At 33.3% G+C, this 25,272-nt stretch overlaps 4 protein-coding genes across 8 annotated transcripts; all 4 read right to left on the bottom strand.

Moving 5' to 3' along the window:
- Nucleotides 1–1,001: 1,001 nt before the first annotated feature.
- LOC118039537 (uncharacterized) lies at nt 1,002–3,398 on the bottom strand. The gene is made up of 3 exons (XM_035046256.2): nt 2,869–3,398; nt 1,681–1,996; nt 1,002–1,262 (listed from the first exon to the last, which is right to left on the bottom strand). The coding sequence occupies exons 1-2, from the start codon at nt 3,281–3,283 to the stop codon at nt 1,713–1,715; spliced, it is 699 nt and encodes a 232-aa protein (XP_034902147.1). The 5' UTR covers nt 3,284–3,398; the 3' UTR covers nt 1,002–1,262; nt 1,681–1,712.
- Nucleotides 3,399–4,153: 755 nt separating this feature from the next.
- LOC118039538 (putative clathrin assembly protein At5g57200) lies at nt 4,154–9,480 on the bottom strand. Its single transcript, XM_035046257.2, has 15 exons — nt 9,258–9,480; nt 9,066–9,135; nt 8,796–8,893; nt 8,433–8,571; nt 8,205–8,332; nt 8,011–8,103; nt 7,817–7,867; nt 7,143–7,208; nt 6,971–7,036; nt 6,762–6,842; nt 6,607–6,684; nt 6,248–6,418; nt 6,091–6,166; nt 5,529–5,653; nt 4,154–4,865 (listed from the first exon to the last, which is right to left on the bottom strand). Exons 1-15 carry the CDS (start codon nt 9,345–9,347, stop codon nt 4,455–4,457), a joined length of 1,743 nt encoding a protein of 580 aa, XP_034902148.1. The 5' UTR covers nt 9,348–9,480; the 3' UTR covers nt 4,154–4,454.
- Nucleotides 9,481–11,191: 1,711 nt separating this feature from the next.
- LOC118039539 (CYP enzymes assisting alcohol dehydrogenase-like) lies at nt 11,192–13,627 on the bottom strand. Of its 3 annotated transcripts, none has more exons than XM_035046258.2 (7): nt 13,459–13,627; nt 13,215–13,357; nt 13,094–13,131; nt 12,620–13,022; nt 12,248–12,487; nt 11,887–12,045; nt 11,192–11,621 (listed from the first exon to the last, which is right to left on the bottom strand). In XM_035046258.2, exons 1-7 carry the CDS (start codon nt 13,610–13,612, stop codon nt 11,511–11,513), a joined length of 1,248 nt encoding a protein of 415 aa, XP_034902149.1. In that variant the 5' UTR covers nt 13,613–13,627; the 3' UTR covers nt 11,192–11,510. The 3 variants fall into 3 exon arrangements, with proteins under 3 accessions (XP_034902149.1, XP_034902150.1, XP_034902151.1); XM_035046259.2 differs by having other exon boundaries at nt 13,272–13,357; XM_035046260.2 differs by lacking the exon at nt 11,192–11,621 and having other exon boundaries at nt 11,956–12,045; nt 12,180–12,487.
- Nucleotides 13,628–16,599: 2,972 nt separating this feature from the next.
- LOC118039540 (8-hydroxygeraniol oxidoreductase-like) lies at nt 16,600–18,832 on the bottom strand. Of its 3 annotated transcripts, none has more exons than XM_035046261.2 (7): nt 18,669–18,832; nt 18,425–18,567; nt 18,307–18,344; nt 17,833–18,235; nt 17,462–17,701; nt 17,066–17,224; nt 16,600–16,905 (listed from the first exon to the last, which is right to left on the bottom strand). In XM_035046261.2, the coding sequence occupies exons 1-7, from the start codon at nt 18,706–18,708 to the stop codon at nt 16,795–16,797; spliced, it is 1,134 nt and encodes a 377-aa protein (XP_034902152.1). In that variant the 5' UTR covers nt 18,709–18,832; the 3' UTR covers nt 16,600–16,794. The 3 variants fall into 3 exon arrangements, with proteins under 3 accessions (XP_034902152.1, XP_073262182.1, XP_034902153.1); XM_073406081.1 differs by having other exon boundaries at nt 18,425–18,561; nt 18,669–18,769; XM_035046262.2 differs by lacking the exon at nt 17,066–17,224.
- Between the last annotated feature and the right edge of the window lie 6,440 nt (nt 18,833–25,272).

Raw genomic sequence — 25,272 nt, 5'->3', positions numbered from 1 at the left:
CAATTTTTTTTTTATAGGTAAACAGATTCTTGATTTTCTTTTTTTGGTTAAACACAATTCAATTTTTGATATTTTAATTTTTTTATATTTGGATTCATTAGTTAGATGAAGTTTCATTTTGAACAACAAACACAGGAATGATAAAAACATATTTGATTATTAAAAATAATATATAAAAATAATTTTAAAATAATTTTTTTTAAAAAAATAAATAACAATATATCTTATCTGTTTTAACTATTTCCATGTCTTAAGAGTGATCAAAATAAAAAAGTTAAAAGCTCTTAGATATTAATTATAACAAAGTTAAAATACATTCTTAAAGTTAACTTTTATTTTATTTTATTTATTTTTATGATGAGTTTAATCTACTCTTAAAAAAGAGCTTTAATTATTATTATTTAATTTAATCAAGACATTTTATTTATTTTTATGATGGGTTTAATCTACTCTTCTTTATTATTATTTAATTTAATTAAGAAATCAACCATGTTTAAAATACTATTTACTAAAAAATACATTAAAATAATATATTTTTTTTTATTTTTAAAATTTATTTTTAACAATAACACATTAAAATAATTTGAAAACAGTAAAAAAAATATTAATAAAAAATATTTTTTAATTTTTTTCAAAAATATTTTTAAAACAAAAACTAAACACAACAAAAAAATTCAGTTTAAGTTTAACTTAAAAATGTAATAAGAAATTTAAAACCAAAATTGAAAAAAATTATTGGATAAAATTCAATTCAATTCTATTTTAGTTTTACTAGAATAAATTGAATACTCCACAAAAAAAATCACTAAATTTCCAAATCAGATGAGAAAAAACCTAAAACACACACAAACAAGCTGTGTTCGCTCATGCTTCCTAGTCCAACCAGAGTTCTGTGGATTCAGACATGCCCCTCTTTCAGAAAGCATAATAAATCTAAAGATCGTTCAAGACTTGTTTGTGTATTTAATTTTGTATGCATTTACTTGAAAGCTACAAGAAACTGTTCACAAAATGATCATGCAGCTTGATATCCTGTTCACTACATTTACTGATATCTGAACTGTTCCAGTCCTCAAACAACGGACAACCAGCATAACATTAGGGTTAGACTACAATGTCGTAGAACAGGAGAGTTAAGAATAACTACAAGAATTCTCCGGACAATAAACAACCAGGATTGCTTCTGCTTCTGTACAACATCGGTGTCATTTCTAATTCATCTTCTTTCTTTGACGCGGAGATTTTTTTTGAGGAAATTGAACCTGGTAATTCAAAATAGAGAGACATCAAAATATGCACAATTCAGATGCAAATTTTACCTGAATTAACAATGCCATGTACTCTGCAGGCCATTAGCTTGAGAGCAAGGAGCCCTCGTATCAGTAAAATTTTTCTCAAATTATTCTGTTATGAACATTGAAATGTATTATGATGCAAAATGTTACATCATCACAGTTTAAACCAGAAGGGCCGCTCTCACTATCATAAAATCACTGCTACAAATGACTGTTGATGTGTTGGAGACCAAAATAGCTAGGCCAAGCCAAGAGCTGGAGGCAATATAATCTCAAGAAATGATAAATTGAGCCCATTCCACTAAATCTAATGCTAATTTCAATGTCAAATATGGGATGCGTCATTCAGAACTAGGAAGTGTGAGGGCAAAGACACAATGTTAACCTGAGAAACCAGCCTGTCATGTGATATGAATCTTATCCTTCCTCATCCTCCAAAGATGAACCTGCCAAAATCAGCACCTCCAATTTCCCATCTACCTCATTCCCCTGCACTACCACTTCCCTTCCCACCTCACCCCCCTCCTTTCGGTCCACCTTAATATTTACATGTCCCTTCTCCTCCTTCACTGCCACATCAATATCAGTTGGGCCTGTTAAAACCTCCACTACCACTTTCCCTTCCATCTCCTCAGGAGGCACCACCTTCAAATCCACCCGCTCCTCCTCCTCCTCCTCATTCACCTTCACATTGATTCCAGCTGTATCAGCAGCCAAGAAAAATAGGTATCAATATAAAACTATTAAACTGCAATAATAAATGACTCATTCTTTTATACCATAGGTTGTCCAATGTTTTCCGATAAAAGACTCAACCAAAACATAGTCACACGGAAGTAACAATAATAAAAACATTTTCCAAAAACAATTATGATAATAACCGATTGGGGAAATGTTACTACCCACAACAATTCAAGCGATTCCAGCTTCCTATTTCAAATGCATCACCTCTTCCTCATAAACAGTAGCAAAACTCCATGATATTAACAGCAACGTAGAATTCCTCCATTTTGACGTCCTAATTCATACATCACATTTTGACATTATGCATGATAACTCAACAATGATCCAGAATTGGTAAACTTTTCAATTTAATCCTTTACGTATCTTTCACAACTACATTGAGGGAATACCATTAGTTTAGGCCAGTCTTACTTTTTCAACAGCTACAAGGGTCAGGAACACAAACCGGCAAAAAAGAATCAAGTCAAGATGGCAAAAGAAGCAATGGCTTTTCATAAATTACATTATCAAACAGCAGCATTCATAAATTAAACCCCAATCAATCATAAAAAAACAAATCTTGCATGCAAACATCACACCCCAAAACTCAACAGAAAGAACATGCAACCACTTCTTAGTAGCTCCAAAATTAGCCATAACGGAATCTCAAAAGCACACACAACAAAGAATTCATTTTAACCAACAAAATTAAACAAAACCTCATTTCTCCAAAGCTCCAAACTAGCATACAAAAAAAAAAAAACAAAGTAAATTAAATAAAAGATAAAATTTTCAATATTCCCAGGATTAAACAAAACCCCATTTCACAACACCTCCAAAAAACACATACCTTTAATAAAATAAGAAGCGGAAGGCCATCCACGACAAGTTGTAAGCGAAAGCGTTTCTTCATCACTAAGATTACAACCAGCAAACTTATGAATCAAATCGTTAACACTCAATATGGGTGGAACCCAAAAAGACGACCCTGGTCTAAAAGGCAACCAATCAGGTGTTGATTTTTGAAGCATTACACGGTGAAGAATCTCCTCAAGTTTCTTAATAAAAAACCCTTCTTCATCTTCACTCCCATTACCACCGTCTGATTGAAGTGATGGTGAGGAGAGATTGATTTCGATCAGTTGGGGTTTTGATGAACGGTGGCGGTGGTGGAGGTAGAGAGGGATTAACGGTGGTGATTTGAGGGGAGTATGGTTGGTAGTGCAGTGGTGGAATAGGGATTTAGAGAGAATATTAGCTGCCATTACTGCCTGATTTTTTTGGCAAGGATAGTTTCGTAGATATTTATAGCCAATGAGGACTGCACTTGATACCGCGTCGGTTAGACCTATTATTGATCGTTTTGGATTGGGTTTTATCCATCAGAGTTGAGTTTGGGTCGATTCGGTTTAAAGCCTGATCATACGACGGTTGAGTTAATTTAGGTTAAATCAAGTTTACTTTTTTTTTTTTAAATAAAATAACATTATTTTTATTAAAACAGAAACAGTTTTTTCTACCGGTTCAGACCCTGGGTAAGTGGTTTATTGGATTTAGCTGCTAAGCAAGGTCGGATTTTGTAACACTGTCATCTTGTAACATTATCAAACTTGGTTCAGCTCGGCCTGCAAGTTAGCTGCCTGGTAATGGCCATATTTGCTATAAAACTTGCTAGAAAGTTAGACATCAAACTCGAGTCCGCGAGACATGTGTACTGAAGAGAGTACAAGCTTCATCAGTTTTAGAGATATAGCAAGAGAGACCCCTGAACCTGAATCACCGTGATGAGCGAGTAACACCACCAGCACCGGCGTTGTCAGGATTTCGAACTCAGTGATGCACCTCCACCATTCACCAGTCGTAGACAGGCATGGTCCCCAAAACTCCAATGTTTGTGCATTAGGTTCTAAACAATGTATGCCTGTATCAATATCCTTGTGAAGCTCTTGAGCCAACCACAATTCAGGTTCTTGATTGTGAGAACCTAGTTCCTTAACATTGTTCCTACTTCTACCTGAGCACATAATCCAGTTAAGTAAAGTTAACATTAGAGAGTAATATAAAAATATTTTTGAAACTTTTTTTTAATAATGATCAAATGGTTATAAATTCAAATAAGATGAATAACATTTTCATTCGATTCTCTCATGAACATCTTCTGTCGCGGTCAGTCACATTTATGATTGAAAACAATGTCCAAACATGTGTCAGAGAAATTACATCCACTGATCCAAAATGAAGGATCTATTGTTCCTCGGTACAAAAATAAATGAAGTTATTTACTGGGTGAACAACTAATCAGCTTTCACCAGAAAAAAAAAAAAAAAAAAAAAAACAGAGAAGGGATAGACTAATCAAACTTCGTAGGAAACAAAAAAGAATTCTCTGCTACTCCAAAGAATCAAAGAATGAACTCAAATCGGGAAAGAAGGGCCTCTAGATTAACATGTGGTTTCCTTGATGCGGTGCAGAACCTCGTGGGAAACTCGAAAATTCATCCGCAAATGGGTTGGCAGGACCCATCTGTCCCATTTGAGGCATTTGCTGTTGAGGATATTGTGGTTGATATTGATAAGGTACCATTGTCATTGATTGATTTTGTTGGTAGTGCTGTTGCATCATCATTTGTTGCTGATGGTACTGCTGCTGTTGCTGAGCCATCATCTCCATCTGCACATTTGTTGGGGGTGCTATGCTGTTGGACATTGCAAATGGGTCCGGTTGTTCAAATGGATTGTTCATAGCAGTGGCACCATATCCATACCCTGCATTTTGCAATTGTATTTGCCTCCTTGCAGCATCGTCTTCATACAAACTATCAAGTAATAGCCGGTCAAAACCACCACCCTGACCCACAAAACCAGAACACGATCATGAGTAAATGAAAACAGTTACCACATTTTCATGGACCGCACTGGCAGAATGATTCAGCTGCAAATGGGATTCACCTACATTCATTGAGGCAATATGCTACTTTAAAGCTACTAAACTGTAGTCAAGTGAATCCTACTTGATTTAGTTGAAAGTAGGATTCAATGACCTTCAATGAGGCAATATGCAACGCTCAAGTTACAAAACTGCAGCGAGTGAATCCTATTTGAGTTAACAGAAACTTAGGTTGAGCTTGCTCTAGGATCAAGCATACGAAAGCAAGAAATCAGCCAGGCTCAGTGTTTCAAATCAATTCAATCAATCAAAATGCCAACTCGAGCGATTTACTACCTGATCCTAGAACAACCTCCATCTACATTTCTAGTAACTCCATTACATTACAGAGAAGGTGAAACTAATGACTTCAGGTTGGGATTTTCAAGAAAGACATATCAGTGCACACTTACATGAACCAACTTCAATGATAACAAGCAAACTGTTCTAGGCTCTAGAAAAGAATAAGATATTACCAAGTGAAGGTTGTTTGCTCAGTTCTTCACTCAAATCTCAAATGCAACCAGTAGTCATTTGAATATATTTGTTATATTTATCACGGAAAAGGAAGAGCATAAAACTGACCATTTTGTTTTGTGCTGGTTGGCTAGTAGGGTTGCTTTTAGTGGTAACAAGTGCTAATTCCCAACCTGTTGCATTTGGCTTACCAAGTTCACGCAAAGCATTTGATGAAGCCAGAGGATCGGCACCTGCATCAATGTTAACATTAAGTACTTTTTTTCATACGAGACGTGCAATGTATGATAAATAGGATGGTCAAGACGCATGGTGCAGAGATTGGAAAAGAACTTTTATGTTCATAATTCTTTTTGTTTCAAAGAACAAAATAATCAATTTCAACCGTTAGACCACAAAGATTGTGTCACCAGATGTGAGGTGAAAGAGAATAGCTCGGGTTCTTGAGTGGTACTAATCACTGCCCATACTCTTAAAACTTTTTTCTGTCTCATCAGAGCACTTCAGAAGAGAAATAGCAATATAACCATTTAAAGAAGGTGAATTGATTTTCTATATCATTTAATCAATAGAAGATGGAAACGCTACTCCAAATGAACTTCATACTCTACCGCACAGACATGAACTTAAAGTTTCTTGATAAGAATAAATCAATCGCTATGTGCACTACCAGGTGGAACAATTGCAAGAGCCAATGCATTGCTTTCCTCTAGCTCTGCAGCTTTTGGATTTATTTCATTCAGACCCTGCGACAAAATATGAAAACAACGTGAATGAGAACTCAAGATATCAACTTCAAACGAAATGCGGAAAAATTTTGATCTTACCAGCAAATCTCCAGTAGCATCAGTGGATACTAATGGAGGTTCTACCTCCTCTTCCTCAGGCTTGGCTTCTTCCTCCATATCTATCAATGTTTCTTCAACATCAGCCTTTTCAACTTGCTCTGCAGGTTCTGAAGGCTCCTCAGGTTTCTCGGGCTCTCTCTGTGTATACTCCTAGTAGTGAAACAGTATGTTATCACAAACCCAAAATATAGAGGTGTCACATTCCATTTTCCCATACTTCAAAGGTCATTTCAACACATTTGAATAAAGACTGGGCCAATTGAGGATACAATTATCAGAGGAAAAAAATCTTCAACCATCTCAATTAAAAGCAAACAGCTACGGACAGAATTTCTCACCAGTTTCCTGGGGACAGAACCCGACTGAGGTGCTTCCTTAACGTATTCTTCCATTGTTGCAAGAAAAGTTGGAGGGGGCTGCTCAATACAGAAAAGTCGGTAAGAACCAGCTGTGGTCATTCACTAAATGTTTCCAGTTTGGTAGAAAAGAGAACCTGTCTCAGTGTTGGAAACTGAAAGTTCCTTGCAAGCTCCAAACCTTTGCAATAGTCATAAAATTCAGCAAGACATTCAGCCTGAACAACCAAAATTGAATTAGAAACTAGACAAATAAGCACAACTAAAACACATAATAAGGCATAACTATCGACTGAAACCAGTGTCAGCATAACAAAATCTATGAAGAGTAACATGGTTGTAAAACCTGTTGGCCAGCTCTTTTGTACGTATTAAGAGCTTTGACTGCATTGTGTTTTGACATTTCAAAAAACTGCATAAACATTTGGAATTTATGTTAATGGAGGGAAAAAAAACTAGGAGGACAAATACAATTAATTAATCCAAGATGAAATTACAAACTTGAATAAAAGTTTTACCATGTCCACAAGATTGATAATTCCATCATTGATTGCACAATAGATTTTAAAGCTCTCCTTCAAGACCTGCATTTTTTTTTTTTGGATTTAGAATTAAAAAGAAAAAAAGCAAAAAGAAAAAAAGAAAAAGTGTTTGTATAATGACCACTGCATAGAACATTAGATGTTTTATATGGTTATCAACAGCCCTATGGAAGAACTTGGATAAATATGAAGAAACCGTCATGAAATAACAAAGGCAACAATTGTTTGCATATGCATTCCAAGAATCATGCATTGCGACCAGGCTTCCAGATTTTCTTTTTCGGTCTCAGGTTAACAAGAAAAGGGAAAAACAAACACTTGAAGTCACCTTTTGCACTATCCCTAGCAGGTTACAAGAACTAAAAAGACAGCACCGTAATGCTTCAAGAGAATGATTTAAAAATAAGGGACTGCAGCTCACTACACAATCTTATCCCTATAATAAGGATGAAGAAAGTGCACTGTCACCGATCCATACAGTTATGAAATTCACAGCTCAACTGGTAGATGAAATAATTTAAATTTCAGTTATATATGAACTGGTTTTCACTGAAAGATTCCCCAGTCATGCACAATTTCACCCAAGTACTTGCGCAAAAAACACTTCTGAAAACACTGTTGCAAGAAATACACGTTTGTATCATGCATACCAGGGCCAAGGCATACTGTACGAGATAATTGGTATAAGCACCACCTTCAGGCTGCAAAAATTAGAGGAAGTGAGAAGGAAAGGGCTATAAAATGGAAGATAATTCGATGGTTAGGAGATATCAAAGCCAAAAAAAGAAATCTCTTTATTCCAAGATCATAATTATACAAATTTGTTACTAAAATACACCCTTACCTGGCAACCAATTAGACGATAAAGAAGCTGCTGCAGTGCAGGTAGCTGCTCCAACAGATCCTCTCGATTCAAAAGCCGTGTTTTACTATGCACCTGTTATAACAAGTACACACTTAATTCTGGACCATGATAGTAGCATATTCTGATGCCAGGTTAGAATATGATTCCAAATTAATGCACAGAACAGAAGAAACCTTGGTTGCCCCTGGTGATGTTTTTGTCAGACGCTCAGCCTCAATGTCGAATTTCAAAGTCTTAAAACATTCCAATCTTTCCTCTAGAAAAAGAGCATAAGTACGAACCCACGCGGAGCAATCCCAGGCTGCATTTCAGATATAGCAATCTAAAAAGCTATTGATATTCAAAATTCAAAGCTACTTCACATCAACTGACAAAAACAATATTGAACATAGGCTACATACCCAGCGGACTAGAGTCATCTTTAAAATTGGATATTTGGAGAATATTTCCTCTGTATAAGTAGTTCAAGAGCTCCTCTCGGAATGTAGGATCGCCTTCTCTCAATGTCCTATGAATGACTATCAATGTCTTTATCGCAACCTGTGTAAGGACATCCGAATTTCCAAAATCAAGTTCCATCTATTTTATCTAGGAAATATTCGCATTGATGAAAACTCGCATTACAATTATGACACGACTATGCTTAGATCAAAACTCATTTATATATACAAGTTCAAATGTTCCTTTATAATCTAAGAAACAATCACTACATGTTAAACAAAACAACAATAATTAATCAAGATTAAAAGAAAGATCAACATTACAATCCAATTTCGCGTCTTGGCTAATCTCCTAGCAAGTGCATGAATGCAGTATGCCACATCTGCTCGAGGTCTCATTGCTGATGTTGCCGAAAATATTTCTACAAAAACAAAAGGAAACAAAAACAAACATAATCGAATATTCCCTAATAAAAATCCAAAACAATATATCACAAGATAAACCCATCTCCACAATTCAATTACACATTCAAAAAACACAATCACAATCACAGATCAAAATCTTCAACACCCCATTTCAAAACTTAAACTTACTTCTAACATGGCGTTCCTTAGGAGGGCATTCAACATGATTGGTAGCCTTTACAATGGCTATATCCAATTCCTTCCATTCAAAAACCAAATAAAAATAAAAATAAATCCATAACAAAAATTTAAACATAAAAAGAAAAGAACCCATTAAACAAAAAGGGATAAAGAATCCAAAAAATAAAACAAAAATCTCACCTTGTATTCACTATTGACCTTTGCAAGGCCAACTTTTGTTGTATCCTTAAGAGCCCCATAAGCTTTTCTAAGACTTGTAAACGTTCCCATTTATCTCAAATTTTAGCTTCTTTGATTTTCGTTTTTTAAAAAGATTTCAAAGTGAAAGATGACAAGAAAAAAACCCCTCCCCCAAAAAAAAAAAAGAAAGAAGAGGAAGACCTCCTGTTTCTCTCTCTCTCTCTCTCTCCCTCTCTCTTTCTGTTTTTTCTGTTAACCTCCAAAATGTTCGCAACCAAACTGGAGGGCTTGTTTAGTAATTTGTACATACAGTCGATGATTAGATGGCTAATTAATCATAATTTAGGATTTTGATATTTTAATTTTTAAGGTTGGATGATTTAATCATAGGTATGACATTCGAGTCACCAGTTAATTTGTGGGTTAAGAAATCAAATTATTATTATTTTTTTTATTAAAATTATTGTCATTTCAACCTTTTTTTCAACGGGTTGAGTATTATAATCATGTATTTAATTTTGTTTTAAGCATAAAAAAGGGCGGGTGATGTTCTGTTTTCTTAAGAAATTACATAAATGTCCATTTTTGTTTGAATTTCGGGTGGTTTAAGGTATGGCCTGTATGGTCATTGAGTTGGCCCAACGTGGGGAACTATACATGAATAGGCTGGCAATGCCTGCCCAAGGTACCAGCAAGCTAGGTGTATAATTCCAATTTTGATTTAGTCTTTTTTTTTTTTAATTGAATGATCCAAATAGCTAGATGTTGGGTTTGACATTTTGTTTATAATTTCCTGATTTTTTTTATGTGTAATGAGCTGTGTTTAATGAGAACTTTATTAATTTTTTTTTTTTTTTTTAAAGAAAATCTTTTCTCATGAAATTTACGTTCAATAATTGCAAGTTTTAAACTGCCATCCATGTTGATATTATATTATTCTATGCTATTTTTTTTTTTTAAATAGTAAAATAATATTAATTAAAAAAGTTATTAGATTTGACCTGATCGGATCATGGTTTATCAACGATTTTTAACTTAGTTAACTTTCTATATATATTACAGACACCCACAATGTATTATTACATTTTACTTATTTTTTTACTAGGATAATTTTTGGTAGCTTATTTAAAACGTGTTTGCTTTATAATGGAGAATTAATGATATATTAACTTAAAAACACAAAAACCTAAATCACTTTCTCTTTCTCGATGTTGAGTAGGCACTGTACATTAGACATATCTTCATGACGACAAATTTCAACATTATACTATTTTAATTTGATACATTGCTAATTTGGTGTTGTAAATGCTAGCCATTGCCATCACGCGACATGGTCATCATCAACACTATGGCCCAAACACCCACACTTGATACTAAAAAAAATTCTCAGCTCTTCTCAACGTATTTTTTCGAGTTGCATAAAGTCAGAATATGTCACCACACATCATCCATGCACATGAATTTTTTTATATTTTTATTGATAGATTTTAAGAATAAACTTTTATACAAGTTCGCACATATTTTCTAGTCAGACAATACAAATATAAATAATTTTTTATGCAATTAGACACTTATTTTTTTTCAATGGATGGATTTTTCTAGTTAATATATCACTAACTTTCATCAAACACTTCATCAACAATGTACCAAATACTATTTTTAATAGCATACATTAACATTTTAATTAATCAATCAATTTTCATGTGATTCCCGACATGAGTTGATTTGATCAAGGTTTAAAAATACATTAGTCACCAAAAAAATAAAATATGTTCTAATAAGTCATATTTTCTCAAACCCAACACATTTTTTCTCAATTCTTGCACATTATTTTTCTAATACATATACCAATTTAAGCATAAAAAAATCTCTCGAGCCAATAATCAGACCAAGACATCAAGCTCACAATCAAGCACACACGTTTTGTCCAAGGATCAAATTAAACTCATGAAATTGCTTTATTTCCATGTGAGGTTTTTTCACAACCGAGAATACAATCATTCTAAGCTTCTTTTGTTTCTAACAAAAAACAACAACTTAGAAGTGGGTAATCATAATACATGGTACTAAACCCAAGTAAAACTTGATATCAAAATTACATTTTTCCTCCAATAATTGAGCATAGAAATAATAGTGCGATATAACATTTAAAGTATTTATTATGACTTGTGGTACTTGGCATAAAAAAATGTCTAAGTTGCAACCATCTTCTTAAAACACTTAATTTATTTAGGGTCTATCATATTAAATTAGTCACATCTTGATAAGGACTTTGACACAGTCTAGCTGCTCCAGAAGTTGGAAAGCTTTATTTATATCTTCCAACATAACTTGATGAGTCAAAAGTTCATCGAGATTGAATTCCTGAACAAAATCATACACATAAAATGTATTGATTAGCGTTCTAAGATTAAATAAAAAATAAATTTATTTATTTCTTATTGAAATTGTATATTTTTAAAATAAAAATACAGGGATATATGTTCTCTCTGCCTCCATTTTTTGTTTTTCCAGTCTTGACAGTAACCATACACTACTCTATATATTAGTGTAAATCTAAGTATTTATTAACGAATTACATGTTCTACATATATATTCACTCTATATGAAGCTAATATATTTAACTCACCTTATTTTTGCATTTGTCAAGCAAAATGGGGAGATGGGATTTAATTTTGAGACCTCCAAAAAGAGAATCCTTCAAAGTTCCACCACATAAAAGAGATAGGGAGTTGATGGACACAGTTAGATCAGTTCCGGCACCAACTACAAATGTTTCTCCTTTCCCCTAACATCATATAAAAATAGTTAACTCTTAATATAATATCCATACATCCTTAAACAGCACCATAATTTAAGTAACCCAGCTCATAATTCAGACTAGATGTTAAAAAAAAAACCTCAGAATTAATTCAATTTAACCTGGTTGACATGAGAAGTTAACCTAATACAGCACAAGTGCACTTAGGCTAAGAGAAGCAGAAACTTACTGGTTTTGTTGCCAGGAGGGCTTCGTTAGTCAAGGGTCCGACACCGGTGCACTCGAAGCAGTAATCCACACCCAATCCACCTGTCATGTCTTTTATCAGTTCTGAAATAGGTCTGTTGAAGTATTCATCTGCGTTTATAAAATCAGTCATTCCAAAGGCTTGCCCTTTCTCTCTTTTCTTTTCATTCTTGTCTACTCCGATTATTTTTGTTGCCCCTTGCATTCTAGCTCCCTCTATGGCCTGCAATTTGTACAAAGAATCTGCATTAATTATCAAATCTGATTCATTGACTAGTGCTTTGAAATAATTAAAGAAAATGAAAGACCAAAAAGGGAAAAGAAGAAGAAGTAAGAAATTGTTAATTTGCAATACCCCTAATCCAACAGCGCCTAGACCAATGACAGCAACACTTGATCCCATCTCAACATTAGCTTCCCTCCAAGCTGACCCAAATCCAGTTGAGAACCCACATGAAAGGAAGCTTGCATGAGGAAGATCTATGCTTGGATCAATCTTGACAACGTAATTGGTATCAATCACCATGTATTCAGACCATGTTGAACATGTAATTAGGTGATACAATTTTTGTCCATTAATGGAAATTCTTGAAGTGCCATCAGGCATTAGCCCATTGAGGATTAACGGGTACTTCAAGCATAAATTGGTCTTCCCGGACGTGCAATTCTCACATTCTTGGCACTCTCCAAGGTAGGCTGGAATCACAAGGTCTCCTTCTTTAAGATCTCTTACTCCTTCACCTATGCTTTCCACCACTCTACAATACATACATGTTAGATTTAGACGAATAGGGATACATATAAACATACATAATCAAGGCTAACGTACCCAACTCCTTCATGGCCTAGGACTCGAGGGAAAAGAGGCTGAAAAGCAAGATAGGTGAAATTAACAAAGAAGTTAACAAAGTTAGTTGATAACTTATTGTGAGGCAAGTTGTAACACTAACAATCAGGGATCCTTTGGCATATAAGGTATCGGTATGGCATAAACTAGCACACAACACCTTCACACGAATCTCAGAAAACTTTGGTGGCTCCACCTGTATCTCTTCCACCTTCAATGGCTCCCCTACTCCCCAGCATACTGCAGCTGCCACAGCACATCCCGAGCAAAATAAAAGAAGGATTACAGTGAAAGAAATTGCCGACGCAAATTTGCAAGCATACGCATTTAGCAGATTCTGAACATACCTTTGCATGTGATAACCTGTGAGCTGCTGCTCATTGACATTGTTGAGGAGTTATTGACCCTGCTGGCTGCTTGTGCAGGCTCGGCGTTTGTATAGAATCTAGCTAGAATCTTGAAGATCTCACCTAAACTATACCCCACACGCACGCCACACATTCATTTACGCATCCATGTTAAAGCTGGCACATTTATGCCTGTTCCATGCATGCATTTTCTGTTAAAAATTAAGTCCTCTCCATTACACAATCATTAAACCTCGTTGATCTAGCATAGTTCCACGGGACATGACCTCTAATACACGTTTTGTAACTAAACGTTTAGACAGATTGCTAATTTTCCCATTAATTTTATATAATTTCCGCAACCATATCGATATCGTGGTCAAACAATTCGTAATGACGTGTCCGTAAATACCGGCCTCAAGTTCTGACTATTAAAAGATGGGGTCAAATATCTTATGAAGAGAAGACATTCTTTCAAAATAGCATTGATTCAAGCTTTTTTAAAGTCAAAGTTTTGTTTAATTTATGGTAACTTGCTTGATTTGTGATGCAAAGCTTTGGCTGGGTCCACCCTGAATTAGGTGACGTTTAAATTTATTATCAATTGAGTCTAAATCTTTTTTTTATTATTATTATTATTTTACTGTAAACGTAATTGTTGTTCGGTTATAATATCAATCTTTCATCCATTCGTTAATAGTAATAGTTAAAATATTTTGATTAACTTGTATGTGATTTACACATGCTTTTCAAAAGCTTCCATACAAGCTACCATGCACTTTTGCTAAAAAAGAAAATTCTAACACCAAATCAATAAGAAAATTCTACCACAATAAAGATTTTATTGATGTTATTATCTAGTAATTTGAGAGAATTAGAAATTTTAAATTAGATATCGGTCATAAAAATTCAGGTACTAAATTAGTTATAATTAAAGAAAGGTAGACATCACCCTTAAATCATCATTTCAAGTGAAATGTTACCCTTACTTATGTTTTTATTTATTTAAATACTATAATATTTTTAGCTTGCTTACAATTTATTTTTTAAAGGTTAATGTCAGTCCTTAAAAATAGGAGTCACGTCAAAAAATGACACTAGTTTTTAAAAACAAGAAACTCGTTGAAAAATTGATGTTTAAACCTTAAAAAAAGAGTTACGTCTAAGTTGCAAAAAAAAAAAAAATTGGTTTAATCTATATTTGTTTTTAAACTTTTGACATTGATCATTTAAAAAAAAAAAACAAAGAGATATATTGACGAATAACATTCATTTCTAAAAAAAAAAAAAAAAGATTATGTTGGAATTGCTAAAAAATAACCATAACCCATACTTGAGAATTGAGCTTTGGACTCGGGTTGTCATTCTTCTTTATATATATTTCAAGTATTTTACAAAATACAAGAAAAATAAAATATCCTTAGAAGACCTCAAAATTACCTAAGTATCGCTATACAGGAGAAAAAGATAGAAATACCCTTTGAAATTACAAAAATATCCTTGGTGGCGCGTGTTCCTCACATGCGGCCAATGTTGGAGAAGGAGAGATTTTTCAATGAGATTTCAGGCCAAAAGAGCAGATTCTGTTATATCTCGGTGGAAGGATTCTAATAGTAGTGGTAGTGATTGTTGTTGATTGCTGATAAGAGAGAATCAACAATTTGAAGCTTTGGGTAGCTGAAAACGTCGCGCGCCTCAGCCAATGATAACAACCTGGGGTTTTCTCACGAGGAAGAGATGAGGCTTTATGTGGTTTTCCGACGGATTGAGGTGGCTAGAGTTGAGAGATTTGAGGAGAGCGAGAATTGCTGGCAATATGGCAATAGAAGAGAAAGTCTATGGGGTTTGCTAAGGTGAGGACATGAGCATGGTAATCTAATGCATCTAAAGCTTGTGGATTATTGAATCACTTCTAAATTAATATTTTGGCTACGGTTCACTTGATCTGATGATTCTGATTCAAATATTTTTTTCAGTGTAATAAGATGCACCGTATGCTTAGTACACTAGATGACGTGACATGATATAATCAGTTGAGAGACTTTTTAAGGATGGAGATGGATTTGAGTTTTAATTTAGTATGATAAGCCATATTAGATTAGATTCAATTAAGAGTTCAAAACTAATATTATTAGATATAATGTATAAATAATAATTAGGATATTTTTGGTATTTTTTAAATTATTTTTTTTAAAATCAATATTTTACCAGCACGACGGAAAACTTGAGTTATTAACATATTCATATTAATTTTTTTTTTCAAAGTTACAATGGTAAGGAGAGACGAACACAACAACAAGAGATATGCAGCATCTTGAAGAAAATTTTCACCGACATTAACTTCATTCAAAAATTTGCTTCTACTTTATTATTTTCTTTTATTACACACACACACACACACATATATATATATATATACAAGTAAAACTAAAAGCTCACATTAATATAAAAAGCTTGTTTTCAACAGTTAAAAATTAATTTCAAACATCAAAAATTATTTTTTAACTAATGTTAACCAAGTGGATTTAATTTTGACCCCAAATAACCTAAAACTCATTTTTTTATCTTTAGTTGCCCTGATAAACTCAATTTTAAAAAAATTAATGGTTTTAACCCAAAATAGTAGGAAACACATTTTTTATTCCCGATCAACATGATTTAGCCTGTACTAACCTGATGGGATTAATTTTAATCGAAAATGATAATTTTGACTCGAGATGCCCCCGAAACTTATTTTTTTATCCTGATCAATACGGTTTGAACTGTATTAACCTGGTGAACTCGGTTTTTGATGGAAAAAAAAACAATTGACCTAAAAAAATATATATTTTTGAATATTAAACTTTTTCTTAATTTTTCTTAGATTTTTCTGAACAAAAGTAGAGTAACATAAGAGAAATTTTTTCGGAGAATCTAAAATTGGAGTATTACATTAATTTTGCATAGAACTTGATATTGATCGTTAAAAGTTATTGAAAATATCTATAAAAAAAAAAAAAAAAAACATGTTGTCCGTCGTAGCTCGTGGCTACTAATATTCTTGAGAATATTGCAATAAATTGAGAATTCCCAGCTCTTTTTTATTTTCTAACAAAAAGCAAGTAGAAGCGGGTTCTACAGGGCAATAACAAAACACTGTACTAAACCCAAAGTAAAACTCTTTATATCAAAATCACATCTTTTCTCCCATAATCGAACACGGATGCAATAGTGTGATACAGCATTTTAAGTTTTTATTATAAGCTATGGTACCTGACTTCGAAAAGAAATAAATATCTAGCTGCATCCATTTTTTGAAACGCCTTATTTATTCAAGAGTCTACCGTATTAAATTCGTTACATGTTGATAAGGACCTTGAGACAGTCTTCTTGCTGCAGGAGTTGAAAAGCTTTGTTTATATCTTCCAACATAACTTGATGGGTCAAAAGTTCATCCAGATTGAATTCCTAAATAAAATCATGCACATAAGTTGCATTAATCTGGTTAGTTTTTTCAACATAGAAAGAATAGATACACAAAAAACAAAAACATACGTACCCCGTTGAAGAAACATATTATACATAGACCTGATATTCATTCTATATGAAGCTAATATATTTAACCCACCTTATTTTTGCATTTGTCAAGCAAAATGGGGAGATGGGATTTAATTTGGAGCCCCCCAAAAATAGAACCCTTCAAAGTTCCACCACAAATTAGAGGTAGGAAGTCGATGGACACAGTTTGATGAGTTCCAGCACCAACTATAAATGTTTCTCCTTTCCCCTAACATCATATATATATAAAAAAAAAACGAAAGTAAACTCTTAATATAGTATATATCCATGCATCTTTAAATCAAGTTTTTAAACTCGGACTAGCTTGAAAAGTCTATTTGAGACCCAAGTCATAATTCAGACCAGATATAAAAAAAAATAGCTCACAATAAATCCAATTTAACCTGGTTGATACGACAAGTTGACCTAATATAGCACACTTAGGTTGAGAGAAGCAGAAACTTACTGGTTTTGTTGCCAGGAGGGCTTCGTTAATCAAAGGTCCGACACCGGTGCACTCAAAGCAGTAATCCACACCCAATCCACCTGTCATGTCTTTTATCAGTTCTGAAATAGGTCTGTTGAAGTATTCATCTGCGTTTATAAAATCAGTCATTCCAAAGGCTTGCCCTTTCTCTCTTTTCTTTTCATTCTTGTCTACTCCGATTATTTTTGTCGCCCCTTGCATTCTAGCTCCCTCTATGGCCTGCAATTTGTACAAAGAATCTGCATTAATTATCAAATCTGATTCATTGACCAGTGCTTAGAGATAATTAAGGAAAATTAAGTACCAAAAGGGGAAAAAAGAAGAAGTAAGAAATTGTTAATTTGCAATACCCCTAATCCAACAGCGCCTAGACCAAGGACAGCAACACTTGATCCCTTCTCAACATTAGCTTCCCTCCAAGCTGACCCAAATCCAGTTGAGAAACCACATGAAAGGAAGCTTGCATGAGAAAGATCTATGCTTGGATCAATCTTGACAACGTAATTGGTATCAATCACCATGTATTCAGACCATGTTGAGCATGTAAAAAGGTGATACAATTTTTGTCCATTAATGGACATTCTTGAAGTGCCATCAGGCATTAGCCCATTGAGGATTAACGGGTACTTCAAGCATAAATTGGTCTTCCCGGACATGCAATTCTCACATTCTTGGCACTCCCCAAGGTAGGCTGGAATGACAAGGTCTCCTTCTTTAAGATCTCTTACTCCTTCACCTATGCTTTCCACCACTCTACAGTACACACATCTTAGATTTAGACGAATAGGGATATACATAAGCATACATAATCAAGGGTAACGTACCCAACTCCTTCATGGCCTAGGACTCGAGGGAAAAGAGGCTGAAAAGCAAGATCGGTGAAATTAACAAAGAAGTTAACAAAGTTAATTGATAACTTGGGAGGCAAGTTGTAATACTAACAATCAGGAATCCTTTGCCATATAAGGCATCGGTATGGCATAAACTAGCACATAAGACCTTCACACGAATCTCAGAAAACTTTGGCGGCTCCACCTGTATCTCTTCCACCTTCAATGGCTCCCCTACTCCGCAGCATACTGCAGCTGCCACAGCACATCCCGAGCAAAATAAAAGAAGGATTACAGTGAAAGAAATTGCCGACGCAAATTTGCAAGCATACGCATTTAGCAGATTCTGAACATACCTTTGCATGTGATAACCTGTGAGCTGCTGCTCTTTGACATTGTTGAGGAGTTATTGACCCTGCTTGTGCAGGCTCGGCGTTTATAAAAAATCTAGCTAGAATCTTGATGACCTCACCTAAACTATACCCCACACGCACTGACGCACACCACACATTCTTTAAAAGATGGGATCAAATATTCTTCAAATATCTTTAAAAAATCTAGCTTTTTTTAAAGTCAAAGTTTTGTTTATTTTATGGTAACTTGCTTGATTTGGGATACAAAGCTTTGGCTGGGTCCACCCTGAATTAGGTGACGTTTAAATTTATTATCAATTGAGTCTAAATCTTTTGTTTTTTTTTTTTTTTTTAATTTTACTGTAAACGTAATTGATGTTTGGTTATAATATCAATCTTTCATCCTTTCGTTAATAGTAATAGTTAAAATATTTTGATTAACTTGTACGTGATTTACACATGCTTTTCAAAAGCTTCCATACGAGCTACCATGCACTTTTGCTAAAAATGAAAATTATAACACCAAATCAATAAGAAAATTCTACCACAATAAATATTTTATTGATGTTGTTATCTAGTAATTTAAAAGAATTAAAAATCTTAAATTGGATATTAGTCATAAAAATTCAGATACTGGATTAGTTATGATTGAAGAAAAGTAGGCATCACTCTTAAATCATCATTTCAAGTGAAATGTTAATTACCTTTACTTGTGTTTTTATTTATTCAAATACCATAATATTTTAAGCTTCCTTATAATTTATTTTTTTTAAAAGGTTAATGTTGGTCCTTAAAAAATAAGAGTCGCGTCAAAAAATGACACTAGTTTCTAAAAATAAGAGACTCGTTGAAAAATTGATGTTTAAACCTTAAAAGAAGAGTTACATCTAAGTTGCAAAAAAAAAAAAAAAATTGGTATAATCCATTTGACATCAATCATTTAAAAAAAAACAAAGAGATATATCAACAAATAACATTTATTTCTAAAAAGAAAGATTATGTTGGAATCGCTAAAAAATAACCATAACCCATATTTGAGAATTGAACTTTGGACCCTCGTTGTCATTCTTCTTTATATATATTTCAAGTATTTTACAAAATACAAGAAAAATAAAATACTCTTAGAAGTAGGGGTGATTATTTTCGGTTCGGTTCGGTTTTTATCTAAAAAGGTAACCAAAATAAAAATTTGAAAAACTGAAAAATTTAAACCGGAACCTAACCGGAACCGGTTCAAACCGACCGGTTTCGATTCGGTCCGGTTCGGTTTTTTAACATAAAAACCGGAAAAACCTATATCAAACCGACCGGGTTTTTTTAACAATCTTCTCTATAGCTTCTCCAGCTTCCCTCTCGTTCTTCCCTACAAACCCCACAATTTCGAAAGCCCAATTACTCAACAAACAACAAATCTGTCATCATAAGCTTTATGAAAACTATCATGGGACTGCAGACTACAAAGTTCTGGTAAGACAGCAAGAATTACAAACACATGATGTACAAGAGCGAAAAATTACAAACCCATGATGTACAAAGCTTTAATCTTTCTTTTAAGCCTTACAAGAATTACAACAGGAGTTGCGTCAACCTTAAAAAAAAAAAAAAAAAAGGACACAAAACCGCGATGAGAGGAAACAAACACTGAAGCCTTGAAGAGGAAGATGAAGATTTGAAGCATACACTAAACCAGTCCCTGGGTTGTTAGATTTGAAGATGAAGATTGAAGCCTTGTTGAAGTTTTGTTAGATGATTAGAAGTCTAGATCTGGCCATGAAGTTTTGTAAAGTGATGGACGAGAGTGTGGGAGATTGAGATTTGAGATTTGAGAGTTGTGGCTTGTGGGGGCTGGGGGTGGGGCGGCTGCTGGATGCAGAAGGAGGGGGGAGTGTTAGGGTTAAAAATTTATAAAAGGTATTTATAGTATTTTTTTTAACTGAACCGGTTCGGTTCGGTTCGGTTTTTTCGGTTTCAGGCTTATCAAACCGAAACCGAACCAAACCGGTCGGTTTTTTAAAAATTCTAATCGGTTTTTTTTTTCGGTTCAGTTTTTTCGGTTATTTTTTTTCGGGTTTTCTCGGTTTAATCGGTTTTTCGGTTTTTTTGCTCACCCCTACTTAAAAGACCTCAAAATTACCTGAGTGTCACTGTATAGGAGAAAAAGATATAAATACCCTTTGAAATTACAAAAGTACCCTTGGTGGCGCGTGTTGCTCACATGTGGCCATTGTTGGAGAAGGAGAGATTTTTTAATGAGATTTCAAGCCAAAAAGGGTAGATTCTGTTATATCTCGGTGGAAGGATTCTAATGGTGGTGGTGGTGGTGGTTTTTGATTGCTGATAAAGAGAGAATCGACATTTTGAAGCTTTGGGTAGCTGAAGACGTCGTGACCTTTTTTTGGTAAGATGAGGCGCCTAAGTCAATGATAGCAACCTGGGTTTTCTCACGAGGAGGAGATGAGGCTTTATGTGGTTGTCCGACGAATTAAGGTGGCCAGAGTTGAGAGATTTGAGGAGAGCGAGAATTGCCGACAAGAGAAGAGAAAGTCTATAGGGTTTGCTAAGGTAAGGACGCGAGCATGGTAATCTAATGCTTCTGAAGCTTGTGGATCATTGGGTCACTTCAAAATTAATTATTCGGCTACGGTTCACTTAATTTGATGATTCCGATTGACAAATATTTTTTTCGGTGTAATAAGATGCACTGTATACTTAGTACACTAGATAACGTGACAGGATATGATCAATTGAGAGATTTTTTAAGGGCTGAGATGGATTTGAGTTTTAATTTAGTATTGTAAGCCATATTAGATTAGATTCAATCAAGAGTTTAAAACTAATATTATTAGATATAATGTATAAATAATGATTAGGATATTTTTGGTATTTTTTTGAATTGTTTTTTTTTTAAATCAATATCTTACCAGCAAGAAGAAAAACTTGAGTTATTAACATATTCGTATTAACTTTTTTTTTTTCAAAATTACAATGGTAAGGAGAGACGAACATTTATGTCCAGGAAACACAACAACAAGAGATATGCAGCATCTTGAAGAAAATTTTCACCAACATTAACTTCTCTATTCAAAAACTTACTTCTACTTTATTATTTTCTTTTATTATATATAATAATAAATATATATATACAAGTAAAACTAAAAAGCTCACATTAATATTAGAAAAGGCTTGTTTCAACAGTTAAAAATTAATTTTGATTACTGAAAAATTAATTTCAAACTAACAAAAAACATAAAACCTGAGTCATTTTTTGCAAAATAGTTGCATTGTTAGGGCTAATTGAGTTTTTCACTTTCAAAGCTTCGTCGGAGTAATTCCGATGTCATCGTCACTTGAGACTACCTAGATCTAGTAGAGAGGATGCACACCTTTCATATGGATCTATTCTTACTCAATTTAAAGGTTTGTAACTCTACATTCATTCATTCATTCAATGTGCTAACATGATTAGCTTCAAATCTAAAAATTGAGTGATGATGATACGATTCAGCCTTATAATACGACCCAAGTAAGGTCAAATTCAGATTTTGGCGTAAAAAGCGCAACAGTCTAGGTTTACGACAACAACCATAATTCTCAATCCGACCGTTGGATCGGGCTAATATTTTATGTGGACTCTCCAAACATGTTTTACTACCTTGGATTAAAAATTCAGGTCAATCAAAGTTCGGGAAGGAACCGCAATACTGGTCAACGGAGGCTATATGAATTTTGTTATTTACTTCCATTTGACTTGTGGACTTTCTATTTGGTTAGGATTCTTTTTCTATAAGGATGTGGCAGCTAATTTTGAGAATTTCCTAGTTCTACAAGGTTCTTTAATGAGCTGCAATATAATCTACAAGTGTGGCAGTGATTCATTAATGTTTCAGAATCCTTTTCTTATAAGGATTCCTTATTCATCCTAGCTACATAAAGAAAGAAGGGCTAGTGGTTTTTAATAACAGATTAGTTATTTTTATTTTTTTCTTTAATGTTTGGGCTTAATTAAAAATTTGTTTTAAACTAGGGTCCAAGGCTTGTTTGGATCAGGTTATGGGCTTTTCAGTCTAGGGTTTTGGGCCAATTTTGAGTGGACCTCATATAAGTCCACATAAGGGGTCCTTTAGGGTTAAATTTTCAAGAACTATTTAAACTCATGTAAGCTAAAATTTCTGCAGCTTTGATGATTATTATTCTGAATTTTTCAGTTTTAATGTGTGAAAGTGATTCTTGCATTCTTCAGTTCTTGAACAAATTGAATTTGACTTATCGAAGATTAATTGGCTTCGCGACGTCATTCTACTCATTCCAATAGTGTTGGTGCCTTGGGCAAGTTTCCATTGTGTCACACTCCTATCAGACCTATTTCAGCTTTCCGGGATCAGATCTCAATCTTGATTGTGGGTTGCGTGACCACGTGATCATAAGGTTTGCATCAGACAACTATTTAGGAATAAGATGTTAGAGACTTTCATAATTGAGATGTAAATGTCTAATTTTATAGAAATAAAGTTATAGAGGGGATATTCCTCTTTCATTTGCAAAAAATCTCATGCCATTTGGAATTCTAAAACTCTAAAATGAGCATTTGAAATATGCAAACCTAATCATCATGAACTGCCCAGAAAGAAACTGAATAAAAGCTAAATGACATATTGTCTGGGTTAAAACCATAGAAATTACGGTTTTAAATTTGAGATTTAAAAAGTCTTAATTTAGTCCTTTTTCTTCCAATTATGGCATATACACCTTTAATTAACAACAACAAAAAACTTTTTAGTTGCATGCAATTTAACTCTCGCTATAGTTCCAAACTCAAATTTCAACCTTTAAGTTTGACTTTTTTTCATTTTGATCCTGATTCTGAATTTATGCATTTTGACCGTTAATTGACAACAAACTTTTTTTTTTAATTTGGCCTCTAATTTGATCAATTTCAGCCCTTATATTCACATGCATTTTCATGTTTGATCCTTAGTTTTAGATTTCTTCAATCAAGTCCCTAATTGCCCATCAAACTTCAATATGTATGTAATTAGGTCCCTGATTTGACTAAATTAACTCTTAAAAATTACAATTTGAATTCAGACTTTAATTTCTTCCAATTAAAGCCTAAATTGACTTTTAAAAATCAATATTTCTAGCAATTAAGCTTTCAATAAATTCAAATAAACCTTAAAAAATTCTAATTTAATCTTGAAACATCCAATTTTGAATTTTTCTCCTCAAGTTGAATTTTATGAGTTTGTTATTGTGTTGTGGTGTGTTTTTTCAAAAATACTTTTCATTTGATATATTAAGATGATTTTTTTTTCATATTTTTTATATTAGCATATCAAAACCATAAAAAAATACTTAAAAAAAATCAATTTGATATTTTTTTAATAGAAGCCACGGTACCTCAAACAAAATATTAATTATAAATCATTTTTCTTGAAGTAGTTAGTATGATGATTTACCTTAAGTTTCAGAATTTTCAAAGTTTTTTTTTTTTTTATTATTATCTATAATTATGGTAAAATAAAATTAAATAAGATAATAAAAAAGGACTTACCCTTACATGGTACTCTATAATTTCATGTTTTTAGATAAGTTTTAATGATTTATTTTTTTCTTTAGTTTTGAAGATTTTAATTTCTTAATTTTAGTGGCAAAATTGCCACTTAAGATAATATTCCATTTCATTTTTTTTATAATTTGATAAAAATTAATATTATCATAATCGATTGACTCAGGGTAAGGCTCTAGTCATGAATCAATAAAGTTAACCCTAATTTTTTTATAAAAAAATGGTCAAAATAACATACAAGTTTTTTACTCTGGTTTTATCCCAAGCTTTTTACTCAGGTTTGGTTAAAATCCGAAGACATAAAGTCATGTTTTGGGCTAGTTATGAATACCAATCTACATGACCTAAAATAAATATATATCCTTAAAATTTGAAAAAATTAAATGTTTGTCGAGTTCATTATGTGCTAAATAGTTATGTATCATACTATTTGAGTTCATGTTCAAATTATGGGTATGTGAAACCCTATTAGGTCGGGTTTGGGTATTAATAGTACAAAACTCAATCCATGGATATCCATTGTTATTCATAGAAAAAACATAAATTTTCAAGTATTTTTGCTTAATAGCATGTTTTTTTTCCCTTTAATTGCCAAACTAACACAATTTGAAATAAAATAACAGGATTTGTATATATTATGATTGAAAAACACAAGATTTAAAGTTGTCACTGTTTAAAAACTTGACATTTTAAAAAAATCTCAAATGAGTTAGCACAAATTATAATAAAGACAGAGAAAAGAGAAAATAAAAAGAAAGAAAAAAAAAGGCTCTAAAGGTTCATCAAAGCTGTATTATAACTTTACTAGTACAATTAAAAAGATATCGACGAAATAAATCTAACGACATCAAGAAAATCACTAACTATGACTAGTGTGGGCTACGCTTAGAGCATCTCCAATGGAAGATGCTATTTTAAAGAGGCAAATTGATAAAATAGCATTTTGAATAGTATAAATATAGTTTTTTTTACCATGCATATTCCAATGGAAAAAAGTCATTTGAAAAGCCAATTCTATTAGAATAGAATAAATAAGTGTTT

The sequence above is a fragment of the Populus alba genome, chromosome 18 (assembly GCF_005239225.2).
Source record: "Populus alba chromosome 18, ASM523922v2, whole genome shotgun sequence".
In the NCBI taxonomy this organism is placed as follows: Eukaryota; Viridiplantae; Streptophyta; class Magnoliopsida; order Malpighiales; family Salicaceae; genus Populus; species Populus alba.
This window is presented reverse-complemented; position numbering and strand designations above follow the sequence as displayed.